Raw genomic sequence first — 16,115 nt, 5'->3', positions numbered from 1 at the left:
TATTCTCTATTCCAATATTTGTACCCGAAAAATATGTCAGTTGTTCTTGTCCTTTTTCTAAACATTAAGAGATTTTACTTCCGCAGACCACACGATCATTCTTATTTTTAGATCGAACTAAATCGATTATACCTTCACTCGGCTCGAGAACAAAGTTGCGAGATCTCGTGCCAACACTTAAAATCGATTATGCGTCGATAGTATAGTCGATACACAGGATATTTTAAGTGGAATGCAATGTTCACACATCGGCCACGATTTATGTTTAATGTTCATTATATTTACGAGATGCCGAGTACTGTTGCTTGAAAACGGACTGAGACAAGAATTACAAGTTATTTTATGAACCGCTGTGTGGTTCCCGGCACAAATAGGAACACTCCATCTCTCTCCCATGGATGTCGTAAAAGGCGACTAAGGGGTAGGCTTATGCATTTGGGATTCTTCTTTTGGGCGATGGTCTAGCAACCTGTCACTATTTGAATCTCAATTCTATCTCAAAGCCAAATAGCTGAACGTGGCCTATCAGTCTTTTCAAGACTGTTGGCTCTGTCTACCCCGCAAGGGAAATAGACGTATTTTATGAATTGACTGACTATTGCACATAAGTACGTAGCCCATCTTTATTGGTTTAGCTGTGATCCTCATAAATGGTAATTGCGTGGTTTTCAGCTATCTAATATGAAAGGTTTAAATAAAAATTTTGAAAATCCAGTTGAGTCTAAGAAAACAAGTTTTCTTTTAAAACAATTTTATACCATACTTCTAAAGACAAACGTTTATAATATTTTTTCGTCATTTTCTTGAAGATAACGGGACCTACCAATTAAAATCCTGTTACATGCAAAAGTGAAAATAGGTGCATACTTATTTATTTATTTATTCTTTATTGTAACAATTACAATTTGTAAAGTACAATAGGCGGACTTAATGCTAATAGCATTATCTAACAGTCTACCATTGGGTTAAGCGGAGAACCTAGGTATGTGTGGATGATAATAATAATGTATAATAAACATACTTACTATACGATATATACTAAAAACCTATACATAATATAATTATACCTATACATATACTACACTAAACATATATATATATATATTTACAGATATTTACAGCAGCAGATTACTTACATACAGAGATTATTTACTGTCTCATGACTGAGTCAGAAACAACTGGACTTAGTGTGCACACAGCATTTTTCAGAAAAAGTACAACCCTATTCTAGAATCTAGATCCAATAGTATTGAAACTCGCCCGTTCCAAGTTAAATATAACGTTAGACGAACAAAAACCTTAACAACCGGTGTGAATGCAGTTAATTTTCCGAAGATCTGTTTAGGGTTGGTGTGGAAAAAACTATGCGCGTGAGTCGCACCAACGGATCGCCCGTATATGGGACTTGGAACTGGAGATGTGAATGGGAGACTAAAGACATACGTACGACAATTAATAGAATTTATAATTAAGCAAAATTAATTGATTAATTTTTCCCATTTCTGCATACTTTCTTAACATTAAATGCGGTGTGGTTCCCGGCACCAATACAAAAAAGAATAGGACCACTCCATCTCTTTCCTATGGATGTCGTAAAAGTCGACTAAGGGATAGGCTTACAAACTTGGGATTCTTTTTTTAGGCGATGGGCTAGCAACCTGTATTTGGATCTCAATAGGCTATTTGACTGTATTAAAAATATACATTTCTTTTATGTCATCAGTCTTCATATTATTTTTTTGGAGCGATTTGTAATAGTACGAGATAAAAATATTGCATTATTTAAACAAAATCCGTCTCAGAAAATTAGGTTTTTATATGCAGCTGTCACGTGACTAAAAACGAACGTGATTGGCTATTTCTATTATGACGCCAATTATCCATAAACAGACTGTGGATCGTACCGTTCCTTAGTGTTCGCTATTATTTTTCATGATTTTATAAGTGTTTGATCGCTCAGGATTACTCAGATAACATAGGTATTTAATAATGGAAACCAATTCCGCGAAAGCTGACAGTCGAAACCTACCAAAAGTGGACGCAATAATGGTTGGAAGAAGAAATCTGGATTGTCTTCTTCAATCCAGACAATCCAGATTTCTATGCTGCCGAACTGAGGAATGTGAAAACATCAATGTAAGTATATCTTGGTAACCACTGATCTTAGATCATGATCTGAAACCACTTCTTGCGAATATTCAAATCCATCGGCATAGAAAAAAACAGTTTCGTAGGAGATTTTATTGTTGTATTAGTGCATTGAGGCACTGCACAACATTTATAGGAACTCATTTTAATAATTTTCACACATATGACGTGGCACAAGTTAAATAAAACAAGAGAAAATCAAAACATTTCGAAACACCAACAAGCTTTGTATGATATTTACACGAAATTTACGTCACTGCATGCCATGGCCGCCATATTGCTAAAAGTCGCGTTTTGGCGGCATATTTAATTATTGCCTTTTCTTTTTCGATTTTTTAATAAAATAGCTGTAATAAAGGCAGAAAAGTATTTTTGTAGGGCTCCTTATAAACAAATAAATACCCTAAGATAGTTTTTAGAACTTTGTCAAATAGCCTATTCCAGCCGAGCAGCTGAATGTGGCCATTCAGTCTTTTCGGGACTATTGGTTCTGTCTACCCCGTAAGGGATATAGACGTGACTTTATGTATGTATGTATGTATTAACTTTTCCCATTTCTGCATACTTTCTTAACATAATACAAAATATAATCACGTCTGTCTCCCCCGCGGGGTAGACAGAGCCAATAGTCATGAGAAGTCTGAAAGGCCATGGCCAGCCGTTTAATGATAGAATTGAGAGTTAAAATTGTGAGTGTGTCGTGTGGCTCTCGGAACCAATAGAAAAAAGAATAGGATCACTCCATTTCTTTCCCATGGATGTCGTAACAGGCGACTAAGGGACAGGCTTATATACTTGGGATTCCTAACCTAGCTAGCAACCTTTTCTTTCTTCGTTTAATTTATTATTTATTCTTATTAATATTTGTCTGTTGGTCATGCTGGAGAGAAATGCGCCTATTTTTGATCTCAGATCTTCAACTACTCTCAACCTTAACAACATAAAAGTCGGACTAGTGGTTTAGACGCGAAAGTCGTCATTAATAAGCATTAGTAAAGATTATATATTAAGTATCACCATATCGATTAGTTCGGTAGGTAATTCAGAAGTCCCACCAGACAAAGAAACGTTAGATTTACAGAAGTCACAGAAAGACAGACGGGCATTCTGTTGGTGTCAACCAAATCAAATCAAATCAAATGTCTTTATTGTGGTAACACAGGTAAAAAAAAGCTCGATATGAAGGTACTGTGAATCGCTGTGACCTGTCATAAATTGACGTACAATAATTTCATATATTAATTATAAATAATTTTACAATTCAGCTATACATTTGAATTCAAGTAAATTATATAAAATAAAACTAATTAATATTATAAAATTGCATTGAAAATTAATTACAATATACCTAACATCATCTCAATCTCAAATTTTAATTCCTTTTTAAATGCCATCAAATTCAAATCTTTAACACGATCTTTAACACAACCGGGTTACACATTGTGAGGAAACGACGGCGGGTGCACGACCTTGTAAATCATTTTTAACATAGCCATTTTTGTAGATTTTCCTTTAGTTTAGATTATTTTATCGTTGCTGTAATGCGCATTCTATTTTCTTTTATTCTCATTTGATTGCTCCTTTTTGTAATGTTGCCTGTATACATACACGTCACGTCTTTATCCCTCACGGGGTAGACTTGTCTTGAAGACTAGTCTTGAAAAGACTAAAACCACGTTGGCTTAATGATGGTATTGAGATTCAAATAGTGACAGGTTGTAAGCCCATCGCTTGCAAGAAGAATCCCAAGTTCAATGTTGCCCCTTATGTGTCAAAGCCTGTTAAAATATTAAGCATATCTCATAAAATAACATACATATAATAACGTCTATATTACCCTTGCGGGGTAGACAGAGCCAACAGTCTTTAAAGACTGATAGGCCATATTCAGCTATTTGGCTTAAAGATAGAATTGAGATTCAAATAGTAACAGGTTGCTAGCCCATCGCCTAAAAGAAGAATCCCAAGTTTATAAGCCAATCCTTTTTACGATGTCCATGGGGAAGAGATGGAGTGGACCTATTCTTTTTTCTATTGGTGCCGGGAACCACACGGCACTAATAAAAATACCATACGTGTATATCAGATAAAATGATTTAAAAATATAGTTTATGATAATGCCAACATCCTCGCCGCTTTTTCACGAAGTAAGAAATGTTCTGTAAATAATTCTGTATGAACTTGATATTTGATGTGATATTAATAACCTACTAGCTGTGCCTGCGATTTCGTCCGCGTGGAATAGTTATTTTGGGCATCATTGAAGCCCTCAAGGATGAATAATATTCCCCGTTTTTTTCAAAAATTACTTGGGTTTCTTAAAGCTCTTATCATTAATTTAAACAGCTTATTGAACCGTCTTTAAATACATTTGTTTATAGTTGGGGGGAAATATTTTAATACCAAAAAGTAAGGAGACAGACAGACGTAAACTATGATAGATCCCAGTTAATCTCGTTTGAAATGAAAGTTAAACATAGGCGCGTGCGCAGCGTATTGAGTTGGGGTGAGGCGACATCTGGTGGAGACTGTTTTGATTTTATTATATCGTATTGGGCGGATGTTTTGTTTACAAGGATAAATGTTTATTTGAAATTAGCCAGAATCTACTCGTACTGGAACACTGCGCATGAGTATAATTTTGTACTGTTATTAAGTTCAAAGTAAGGTTCGATCAATGTATGTATTTTGACTAAGGGATAGGTTTATAAACTTGGGATTCTTCTTTTAAGCGATGGGTTAGCAACCTGTCACTATTTGAATAACAATTCTATCGTTAAGCCAAACAGCTAACCGTAGCCTATCAGCCGTATCAAGACTGCTGGCTCTGTCTGCCCCGCAGCGGATATGGACGTGATAATGTATATAGCTATGATATTAAGTATGCAAATTCCAAAAAGATTGGCTAAGCATGAAACATTTGCAAACAAACAAAAACTCTTTTACAATATTAGTTTTGACTTAAGATTCTAATAGTAAGACTAAGACTAGAATTAATTATGTGGTCATAAACTCTAAACATATAAGAATAGGACCACTCCATCTCTTTCCCATGGATGTCGTTAAAGGCGACTAAGTAATAGGCTTATAAAATTGCGATCATTTTTTTAGGCGATGGGCTAGCAACCTGTCACTATTTGGATCTCAATTCCATCATTAAGCCGAGCAGCTGAACGTGGCCATTCAGTCTTTTCGGGACTATTGGCTCTGTCTACCCCGTAAGGGATATAGACGTGACTAAATGTATGTATGTCATAAACTCTGTCGTTATAGTATTTTTGTTAAGAAACACGACGATACGTAATCCTAATGAGGCCAGTGCGGCCGCTCTGTCCTTTTACTGCCCATCAAAGTTCAGTCGTAAAAACGAACAAACAAGCTAATAATATTGAACGACTTTCTTATGACACCGCCGGCGTAGTGCGATTTTATACGCGTAGTTATTGGAATACCTATTTAGCTTCCTCAGTGTAACATATTACTAAGGCGTAGGTACTTTGAGGATGTTACCAGGATTTACGCCAGGAGAAGTAGTAGCTGAGAATTTATTTATGACATTTATTTATTTTTTTTTACTAATTTATGTACACAAAAAACATTGAGAATGATAAACACAAGAAACAAAATTACATAGGTTCTGCTTATTTGAAAGGGCCTTATTGAAAGGGTGACAAGCGTGTACTCCACTCACACAACTATTAATAGACATACATAAATAAAATATAATAATAAAATACATATATAACATATACATACATAACAATAATGCAATGGATTGTATGGTTCTGCGGTAAAAAAGTTAAAATTGCAAAAAATTCTCAACTGATTCATTTCTAGTTAAAGACCTTTTAATGTTGCTATGATTCAGACCAACTGCGTACCTACATCGGTTTACGACACATTATGGTTGTGTATGTCTGTGTGTTGTGTACTAACGGAAGATCGTTAATGTATTAATTCATCGTGATTTTAACGATCTGTTTCACTTGTTCAATCAAGTGGAGTGCTTGTAATAGATGATTTTCTTAACAATTCATACAAACATACATACATACATATGGTCACGTTTATATCCTTTGTGGGGCAGACAGAGCCAACAGTCTTGAAAAGATAGAATTGAGATACAAATAGTGACAGTTTGCTATCCCATCGCCTAAAAAAAGAATCCCAAGTTTGTAAGCCTATCCCTTAGTCACCTTTTACGATATCCATGGGAAAGAGATGGAGTGATTCTATTCTTTTTTTATTAGTGCCGGGAACCACACGGCACTTAACAATACAGATTTCAATTAAATATGATTTTGAAGCAAGTAGTGATATTTTGGTCACAAGTATTTTTCTGTCATTTCAAAAACTTTATTGAGCCTCGTTTAACATGAGAGAGGATGAAAGAGGGAGAGAAAGAGAGGGACAGAGACAAAGATACTATATTTTAAGATACGTCATGAAAAAACATTGTGTCCACGGATCTCGCATAATTTTGTGTGTTTGCTTGCACTTCTCAGATCTGAATCACCGTCTGACGAATGCTTGTGATTCACATAACCCATTAACCCATGTGATTTACCACGGCAGTTAAAGTTCGGTCCAGGGTTAATCCCTTTAACTTCGTCTTTTTATGAGAGCAGCTTTAGTCTAAGAAAGTCTTTGCCGTGTGGTTCCCGGCACCAATACAAAAAAGAATAGGACCACTCCTTCTCTTTCCCATGGATGTCGTAAAAGGTGACTAAGGGATAGGCTTACAAACTTGGGATTCGTTTTAGGCGACGGGCTAGCAGCCTGTCACTATTTGGATCTCAATTTTATCATTAAGCCAAATATCTGAACGTGTCCATTCACTTCGTATTTGACTTCGTACGAGGTAAACAACGTCGATTCCCGTTCCAGTGGGCATTTCAGGAAATTCTTTCACAAGAGCAGTTTTCTAAAACAAGTCACTTTACTTATCTTACTTATACACATACTTACTTATATATTTATCGAAGGTACTTTGTGTCAGCTGCGTTTATTTCTCGTGTTAATAATTTAATTGAACCTAATTTAACTTCAAGGGTTAAATCGGACACACAGCAATTGGAACTGCATGATAAATTGATAAATTAACGATTTTCCATTTATTTTCGCCGAGTAATAGGAAATTTTACGTAACCCTCCAGCAATTGACACGCTGCAAACGGCGTCCCACTTCTGGGCCCAAAATAGCCCACTGGTGGGCGCCGGCTGATGGAAACGTTAGATCTGGGTCACTCTTTGAAGAATCCAATCGATGGTTGCAAAATAATGGCTTTTATTGGCATGTAGTTACGCACGTCTTGAATAACATACGTACGTATAATGAAATCTATATCCCTTGCGGGGTAGACAGAGCCACAGGCAGAGAGAACAGTCATGAAAGGACTGATGCGGCTACGTTCAGCTGTAAGGCTGAATGATAGAATTGAGACCAAAATTCTTCTCTTTAGACTCTGCACAGATTATTCCTACTGCGCAACCCGGAAGTGTCAAATCCAAGGGTCAACTTATATACCGGGTGGTGGACCTATGTACCGTTTTGGATTCATTATGCATTATTATCACTGTGATCTTGTTACAGGCATGCGCTCCTCGCTTCGTGTCGTACGTGACCGCTAAACTGAACCAGCGAGATCCTGTGGGCACCTGCTTCGTGGCCAAAACCCTCGACGCCAAGGACGTGGACGAAATCTCCCCCTGTCGGACGAGTAAGTCTTTTGTTTTTTTTTGTCTATGATTCCAATTTTAAATTTAAATAGTCAAATAAAGAGTATAAACGTTGTATGTTGCATTTCCATTTGAACCGTGCTTCAGATGCGTACGAGGGAATAGGGATATATTTCCAATTTCAAAATACTTCAATGGATTTTCAAATGTTAAAAAATTTATTGGTAAGTTGACTTACCGACTAATTAAAACTATGTAGCTTTTTCCTGTGACTTCGTTTATACAAAATCATTATATCATTTAATAAATAAACATTTTCAGTAAAGAACCATTTATTATACGCAACAACATATAGACATCATAAATCACCCCCTTAAGGTCAGGTCACACTTGCCCACTGCTAACTCATTTCCTGCGGTAATGCGCCGTCAGAGTCAGTGTGACTTGCGCTAAACGCTGCTTTCATTTAAAAAATCGATGTCATAAGAAATTTATTATTAAAAAATCTATTATTAGCGTTTTTTCGTATGTGCCGGAAGCAAATATAAGTTCTAAAGTGGACATGCAAACTGAAAAAATGTCTTTTGCATTAAAAATTATTTACTTAGTTTTAAGAATTATTAGAAAAGATAACAAATAATCTTATGAAAGATTGATTTAGTATACTGTCTCTTCTTTGGTAAAGCTGTTTCTTTTTATCATTGCAATTTTATTCTATTTTTCATATAATTTCATTGTAGGGTAACATTAATTTCACAATATGAAAAGCGAATGTTAGTTAATATTTTAATAATAGTATGCACATAATAATTATTGTGTGCTTTGTTTAGGCCATCGAATTGTGGATGAGGGTGAGTGAGAAGATTATATTCAAGAGTACCTGTCAATGTCCTTTCACTAATGTGCACTGTGTATAAACTCACCTTTATAAATATTTCACATTTATTTTTTATCGTATTCCTTTTTTAAAATTAATAAATTAATTTTTTCAAATATAAATTTCATAGGAAATCCAGAGAACATCCTGGCAATTTAAATTTATTTCTTTTTTAACTTTAGAAAACTAGATCTTCTTTTGTTTATATATTTTTTTTTTAATTTAACTGTCAGTTAGGTGTTATGGTTTTTCTCTTTTTAAACTTACTTATACTGGTAAAATTTACGTACCTATTAATTTTTATCAATGGTTTTATTTTGAAGTACTTACTTATTAAATAAATAACATTTATGACTAGCCAACAGACTTATAGATAACAAAAGGTACATTTTTGCTTGTAACATTTATTTTTAACTCTACGTTCCAGGCAGCCACGGGCAGCGAAAATCAGGGGTTTGCCAAGCTGGATTTTCAGCAGCCGTTGCCAAGGTAAGCCATGTTTTCTTTCAAAATATTTTCTTAGACTTCATTAGAATAGAATAGAATAGATTTATTTTCAAAATTGGATACAAGGTATCACTTATTGACGTCACATTTAGGGAAAATTCGTTTTAAATCTCCCTGCTAAGAACTTCAAAACAGTTCCCGCTTCGATTTTACAATTAAAATGCTGTTTATAATAATGTATAATTTTCCCTCCTTACACCATAGGTGGTCTGGTCTTATCAATCAAGATCATCACACGTCATTTTACAGCTGTAAATGTTACAACGAAATAACTGCTATCATTACATCGGGCACGCTCATTACAATTCAGAATTTCTTGAATTTCCCTCGTTTTTTGTACGTATCTGACTGACCATAACTCGCGGAGGGTTATTAAATCAAATTATGGCGGTTTGAGACGTGGGCTGTCAAAATTACGAGTGTAATTTGCAGCTTGCAAAATTATTAGCTCTACCGACGTGATAAGGGGCGCGTTTATGTCGTAAATGGCGAATTGCTGACTAAACTCGTGTCGGATCAAGAATAGTTGGATGGTTCCGTTTTTTTTAGGTAAGGTAACTAATCTTGCCACCATGGTCTTACTTAATTGCATTTTTCAAATAGGGTGTCTATTTGGATAGGGTAGGGTTTTTGTTATTATGTATGTGAATATAAAGGTCCCGGCTCTTTAGAATAGGACCTGTCCATCTCGAGTCCATCATCGTAAAAGGCGACTAAGGGATAGGCTAATAAACTTGGAATACTTCTTTTAGGCGATGTTACTATTTGGTTATTACAGCCCGAACGTGGCATTTCAGCCTTCGCGAGACTGTTGGCTCTGCCTACCTTATAAGGGGTGAAAAAGTGATTACTTATACGTATAGTGACTAAAAAGTTTATATTGCAAGGAAGGAAGAATGATGAAGTAAATCAATCGAATTTAGTCTTACTGAACCCTGAAAATGTAAATTCTCTGGTTTGTTGAAATATTGGCGGTTTGCTAATGAGTGACAGCGATCAATGATTGTTAAATTTACAATATCATTATATTTAATTCTGACAATAAATAATTCACGGAGCAGAATTTATACTTACTATATTTTTATGCCAAGCTGGAACATTATTATTCTGGTATAAGTCTTTATAACAGTTGTATAAATTTAATAAATTGTTATATGTCTAATTTTATTGCAATTGTTTTATACACTTTAAAATGTTCAAAAATTTAATAAAAATAATATTGTTTAGGTAGGAGATTTTCTCCAAAAAACTCTATGGCAAAACATTGAAAAATCGTGCGAAAGCGTCTCTTTGTTTACAATTCCGTTCGAAACATTGACATTTTCAGCGCTCACGACTAGAATCCGGAAATGAACTGCAAAAGACGTGATGCAATGCAACGTAAACTACCCGAATCGAAAAACCGACCTAACCCATGTAAAACATCGTGATTTTACAATCGTGGGAATGGCATTATTTTTGCAGCTAAATTATCATTGGATCGCATCGTCGCACGTGACAAGACTGCACCCGCGCCTTATGAATTATTAAATCTTTTATTGTTCCCCGCAAAAAACGAAACAAAAATGGCGGGCCATTCCTATTTTGAAAATAGTACGCTGTACCGGGAGTTATTGCAGTTTTATTGTGCATCTGTATTTGGCGGACAATTGACTTTTTTTTAGTGGCCAGCAGCGTTTTGCGGTCATGAGAAATTACAAATTTTGAACGTTTTGTTTTTAATTTACAAACAATTAGGTTATTTTTTTAATTTTCATGTTACTAGCGACCCGCTCTGTCTTCGAATGGATAGCATTTATAGACATAAACCGAGATTATCGCATACACACAGATAAAAAAAGGGGACATTTTAATATGAAATGATATCTCTGTCTCGAACCTCTATCTAATAGCCATTGCAAAACAAATCATGGCAAAAATCAATCAGTATACTTCTTATAACATAAAACGATTGTTTCTATCGAGGATAATTTCAAGTAGGTAAGTATTTAATAAACAGAAACATATTTAAAAATCGTTACGAAAACAAAAACTTCCCTATTTTTAAGAAAATAACGGTTATTAAGATAAGTGAATCACGACCACGCCTTTTACCCCTAATATACTAATTTAAATTCATCCTGCACTCTTCAAGGGACGTTTTACCCCACGCTATTTATTACCTTATCACCCACAATGGTAATAAAGATGACAGGAAGCATTATAGTGGCGATATAATGACACAGATTGGGTGATATACGTTTTTATTATATTTATGCCTTTATGCTCAATGCTACGGTATTTTTAAAAATGAATATGAAAAATAATTTTGGATACCCAACATTTTCTTTTTTTTTTATTTTATAAAGATTTCTAAAAATATATTTTGTTTTCTTTTTCTTCACTTTCGACAAAGCTGTCATTACACAGGTGAAATTATTATTTGTTTTTACATTATTTAATAAATTGATTAATAAAAAAAAAATCATGGAAGATTGTTGTTCCATAAATCAAACGTTCCAAAGATGAATTCATTGTTTCATAACTAACTTAACGTAACTTAAAAATGACGACGCTAGGATTTTTTTTAATGTTGACCACGGTGAAGTTTATCAGTGATCTGCCTCAGTTGGTCCCGCAGACACAAATTTTGCTAGATACAGCCATTTCCTCAACCGATTTTTAAATGTAAACTATTCCTAAATGGAAAGACAACGGGCAAAATAAATATATTTAAAATCATATAACGACCAACCTTATTGATTTAACTAAATGTAGCACGATTAAACATTTAAGTTTTCGGTCAATGAATATTACAACAGAAATCGAATGAAATATTAAAAAAAAATTAAAGAAGTACCATTTTGCCAAGTAATTTAGCACGCCAAGTCCATAACACAAGCAGGGTCTAGCTTGGTCTATGTCTGTGTGATCCGATACTATCTTTCTGCGAATTGAGAAGTCAACTCGGTGTGATAGGATGCTGTAACACGAGACGCTTATGTGAGACGAATGCTAAGCAGTTTTTGATGGATCGCAACGCAACTGTTTTACTTGACTGTACAAAAATGGACATTATTTTTGGTTATCATGTAGTTCAAAAATATAAAACGGGAGTCTTTTTAACCTCATACCGATCAGAGTTAACTACGTATAAGTTATGCTTTAAAAAGCATTTACAATGAAAAGTAGGTAAGTTAGTAGGTACTAAAGTTAAAAATCTGTACTAATGTTATGTGTCCGTATGTATGTATGTACGGTATGTGTCCGTGTGGTTCCCGGCACCAATCCAAAAAAGAATAGGACCACTCCATCTCTTTCCCATGGATGTCGTAAAAGGCGACTAATGGATAGGCTTACAAACTTGAAATTCTTTTTTAGGCGATGGGCTAGCAACCTATCACTATTTGAATCTCAATTCTATCATTAAGCCAAATAGCTGAGCGTGGCCCATCAGTCTTTTCAAGACTGTTGGCTCTGTCTAGCCCACAAGGGATATAGACGTGACCATATGTATGTATGTATGTATGTTATCAAATTTTAATTTATTTTTCTTAAATAACTGCTTGTTATTTTGGCATAAATGTCAATGCAATGAAAACCATTAATAAAATAAGTAAATTAATTTAATCCGAGATAAAATAGAAGGTTCGTTACGTGCGCGTTTAATACCTATAGTAGATATTTAAAAAAGTAAATTAAAAAGAAAACGATTGCAAATTTGTACTCTGTTTTAACTTGCACTAATCTCACACCTTTCATCATTTCGATATTCATCTCACGAAGCGAATTCCTCGCCACACAGATAACTGGCACACGTCATCAGATACTATCAACAGCATTAAAAGTCACAAAAACCCAGAAGAGGGTCAGATTAAAAAAAAAAAACAGAAAATTCACAAACGCGCGTTAGTAATGGCGCGTTAGTTGCTGATTATGTTCTTAGTCTCGTCGAGTGGTTTATAAATACATATAAATAAATATATACGCGACAAATTACGCAGATTGAGTTAATTAGATCAATCAATTCTACAGCTAAATATGGCCTATCAGTCTTGGAGACTGTTGGCTCTGTCTACCCCGCAAGGGATGTGTACGTGACTATATGTATGTTCTATCGCATATCAATTAACTTTACTTATTTCTTACTTACATCCATGACGGATCATTTTTTCTAAAGGTGAGAACTGGTTTCAAGTAGTTATTGCTGGCTTTCATTCAAATTATTGTATTGTATTTGAACCCATGTCTATGACTCCACAACTAGACCATGGAGTCAGTTAGTCAGTTGTATTCAAAATAAATCGATTCCTTTTCCCTTTATTTATGTTTATGCATTGTGACATTTTAATCCATGTACGTTCCCAAATTCTTCTGCCTGTCGTATGTAAAGCAAAATTCTTTGACATTGTGCTACATTGTCTTACAAACATGGTCGCTGCCGTAAGCGGCCGCCATTTGCAGACAATGGTGGCGGGAAAGCGCAAGCGCTGACGTCACAAAATATAGATTGATCAGAAGCAGTTAGTTTTAAATCATGGTTAGTGGACCTAGGGGAAACCTGGCCACTCATGGTTAGATGGCACGGGTTAACATATACATATGGTCACGTCTACATCCCTTGCGGGGCAGACAGAGCCAACAGTCTTGAAAAGACTGAATGGCCACGTTCAGCTATTTGGCTTAATGATAGAATTGAGAATCAAATAGTGACAGGTTGCCAGCCCATCGCCTAAAAAAAGAATCCCAAGTTTGTAGGCCTATCCCTTAGTCGCCTTTTACGACACCCATTGGAAAGAGATGGAGTGGTACTATACTTTTTTGTATTGGTGCCGGGAACCACACAGCACATGTCACGGGTTAATCTGTTCTATTTCCTCGTTCAGTGGGGTCGGGGGATCCGAACGGAATAGAAAATATTTCATAATGGATCAGATCAGACAAAAGTAATAAAAAATAAAGAGCGAATCCGTTTGAGCGATCACACTGGAATAACAAGATGGCAGAGGTACCTCTTTGGTGACTTACTGACCTTTTGGTGTCAAATGTCGGCCTCGGCGTCCTATGCCCTGACTGTCAGTCGTCTTATTTGTGAAACACAGGTAAAAAAAAATAGGTCAACAATAAACTTATAGGTATCACTATGTCCTGCCCATATGGACGTACAATATTTCCTTTATAATATGAGGTAATAGGTCATAAAGTAAATGCTTCTATAAAAAATTTGTGTCACTTCTATGTTCTAACTATTTTATATTTAGATGGCGACGCGCATTTGTCGTGCTATTTTAGGACGATTGCTTTTTCATTTCACGATATATATCTATTGAGTTGACGGTGACAGGCAGCGGATTGCCAATGTTGCTATACTTGGCACGGCCTGGACGCTGCGCATGAGTGGATGTTTATTTCTCCATAGATTTCCTTTATAGGTACCTACTCGTATATCAACGATTCGAAATTTGAAACTTAGAATACTTACTTGTAAGTTTATGCGTTACATTATAAAAGTCAATGTATTTTATTACGAAATAACGCGACAATTTATATTGACGACATAACTTATAACATAAACTCTCAATATTCACGAGTAATAAGTAATTATCTGGTAAACGAGTCACTTCGGCTTTAAAAGTCTTAAAAAATTAACTAAGTACTTGTATAAATAATATAAATTTTATTCAAAAATTTTAATTAAGTATTTAATGGGATTTAACTATAATATTATTTCCTATTTAAGACAGGTACTTAACTTCTCACGAAGATTATTATAATATTTCGGTCCTAAATGTTAATTTGAGGATGTGCTTCTTAATGTTACTCGTATTTAAAATTCATTACACTCATTGAAAGAATTAAAAATAGTCCAAGCGAAATAAGCACATTGCACAAAACATTTTCCAACCATATGAAGATTACAGCTCATCTTTGCCAACATGCACAAGATAACCTAATTAGACGATAACATAATGGCTCAACCTGCGATTACCACAGAAACGATTAAAGTTATTTCTGACTAGCTGTGCCCGCGACTTCGTCCGCGTGGAATAGTTATTTCGGGCATCATTGAAACCCTCAACGTTGTATAATTTTCCCCGTATAATTTTCCATTATTTCTTTGCTCCTTATAGTTGCAGCGTGCTGTTATATAACCTAAAGCCTAAATAAATAAATGGTTTATTCGATGCAAAAATAATTTTTCAATTCGAACCAGTAGTTCCTGAGATTAGCGCGTTCAAACAAACAAACTCATCAGCTTTACAATATAATTATTGATAAAATAGGAATGTGGGATAAAGACTCAAAGAACAGACTCTAATTAAGACTGAAAAACTAAATTGACATATTATTAGTTATCATATCATATGACGGCCTCTGTGGCTCAGCGGTAGTACGCTTGTCTGTGACACCGGAGGTCCCGGGTTCGAATCCCGGTCAAGGCATGATGAGAAAAGAACTTTTTCTGATTGTCCTGGGTCTTGGATGTTTATCTATATAAGTATTTATTATAAAATATAGTATCGTTGAGTTAGTATCTCGTAACACAAGTTTCGAACTTACTTCGAGGCTAACTCAATCAGTGTAATTTGTCCCGTATATATTTAATATATATATTTATTTAATATATGCGAAATTAATAGGTCACATACATACATACATATGATCACGTCTATATCCCTTGCGGGGTAGACCGAGCCAACAGTCTTGAACAGGCCACGTTCAGCTGTATGGCTAAATAATGTAATTGAGATTCAAATAGTGACAGGTTGCTTGCCCATCATTGCCTACAAGAGGAATCCCAAGCTGATAAAGCCTTATCCCTCTGTCACCTTTTACGACATTCATGGAAAAGAGATGGCGTGGTCCTATTCCAACTGCCGGAGACCACTTAATATAATATATAACTAACTTGCTGTGCCCGCGA

The 16,115-nt window shown here is 35.2% G+C and overlaps 1 protein-coding gene across 1 annotated transcript in view; it reads left to right on the top strand.

The window, feature by feature from the left end:
• Positions 1 to 16,115, top strand: part of LOC106138771 (integrin alpha-PS2) — a 124,247-nt gene that overhangs the window by 88,645 nt on the left and 19,487 nt on the right. Inside the window, exons 4-5 of the mRNA XM_060954798.1 lie at positions 7,742 to 7,868; positions 9,132 to 9,193. Of these exons, the coding sequence (XP_060810781.1) occupies positions 7,742 to 7,868; positions 9,132 to 9,193 (189 nt within the window). The remainder of the gene's footprint in view (positions 1 to 7,741; positions 7,869 to 9,131; positions 9,194 to 16,115) is intronic.

This window comes from Amyelois transitella, chromosome 5, assembly GCF_032362555.1.
Source record: "Amyelois transitella isolate CPQ chromosome 5, ilAmyTran1.1, whole genome shotgun sequence".
NCBI classification, from domain to species: domain Eukaryota; kingdom Metazoa; phylum Arthropoda; class Insecta; order Lepidoptera; family Pyralidae; genus Amyelois; species Amyelois transitella.
This window is presented reverse-complemented; position numbering and strand designations above follow the sequence as displayed.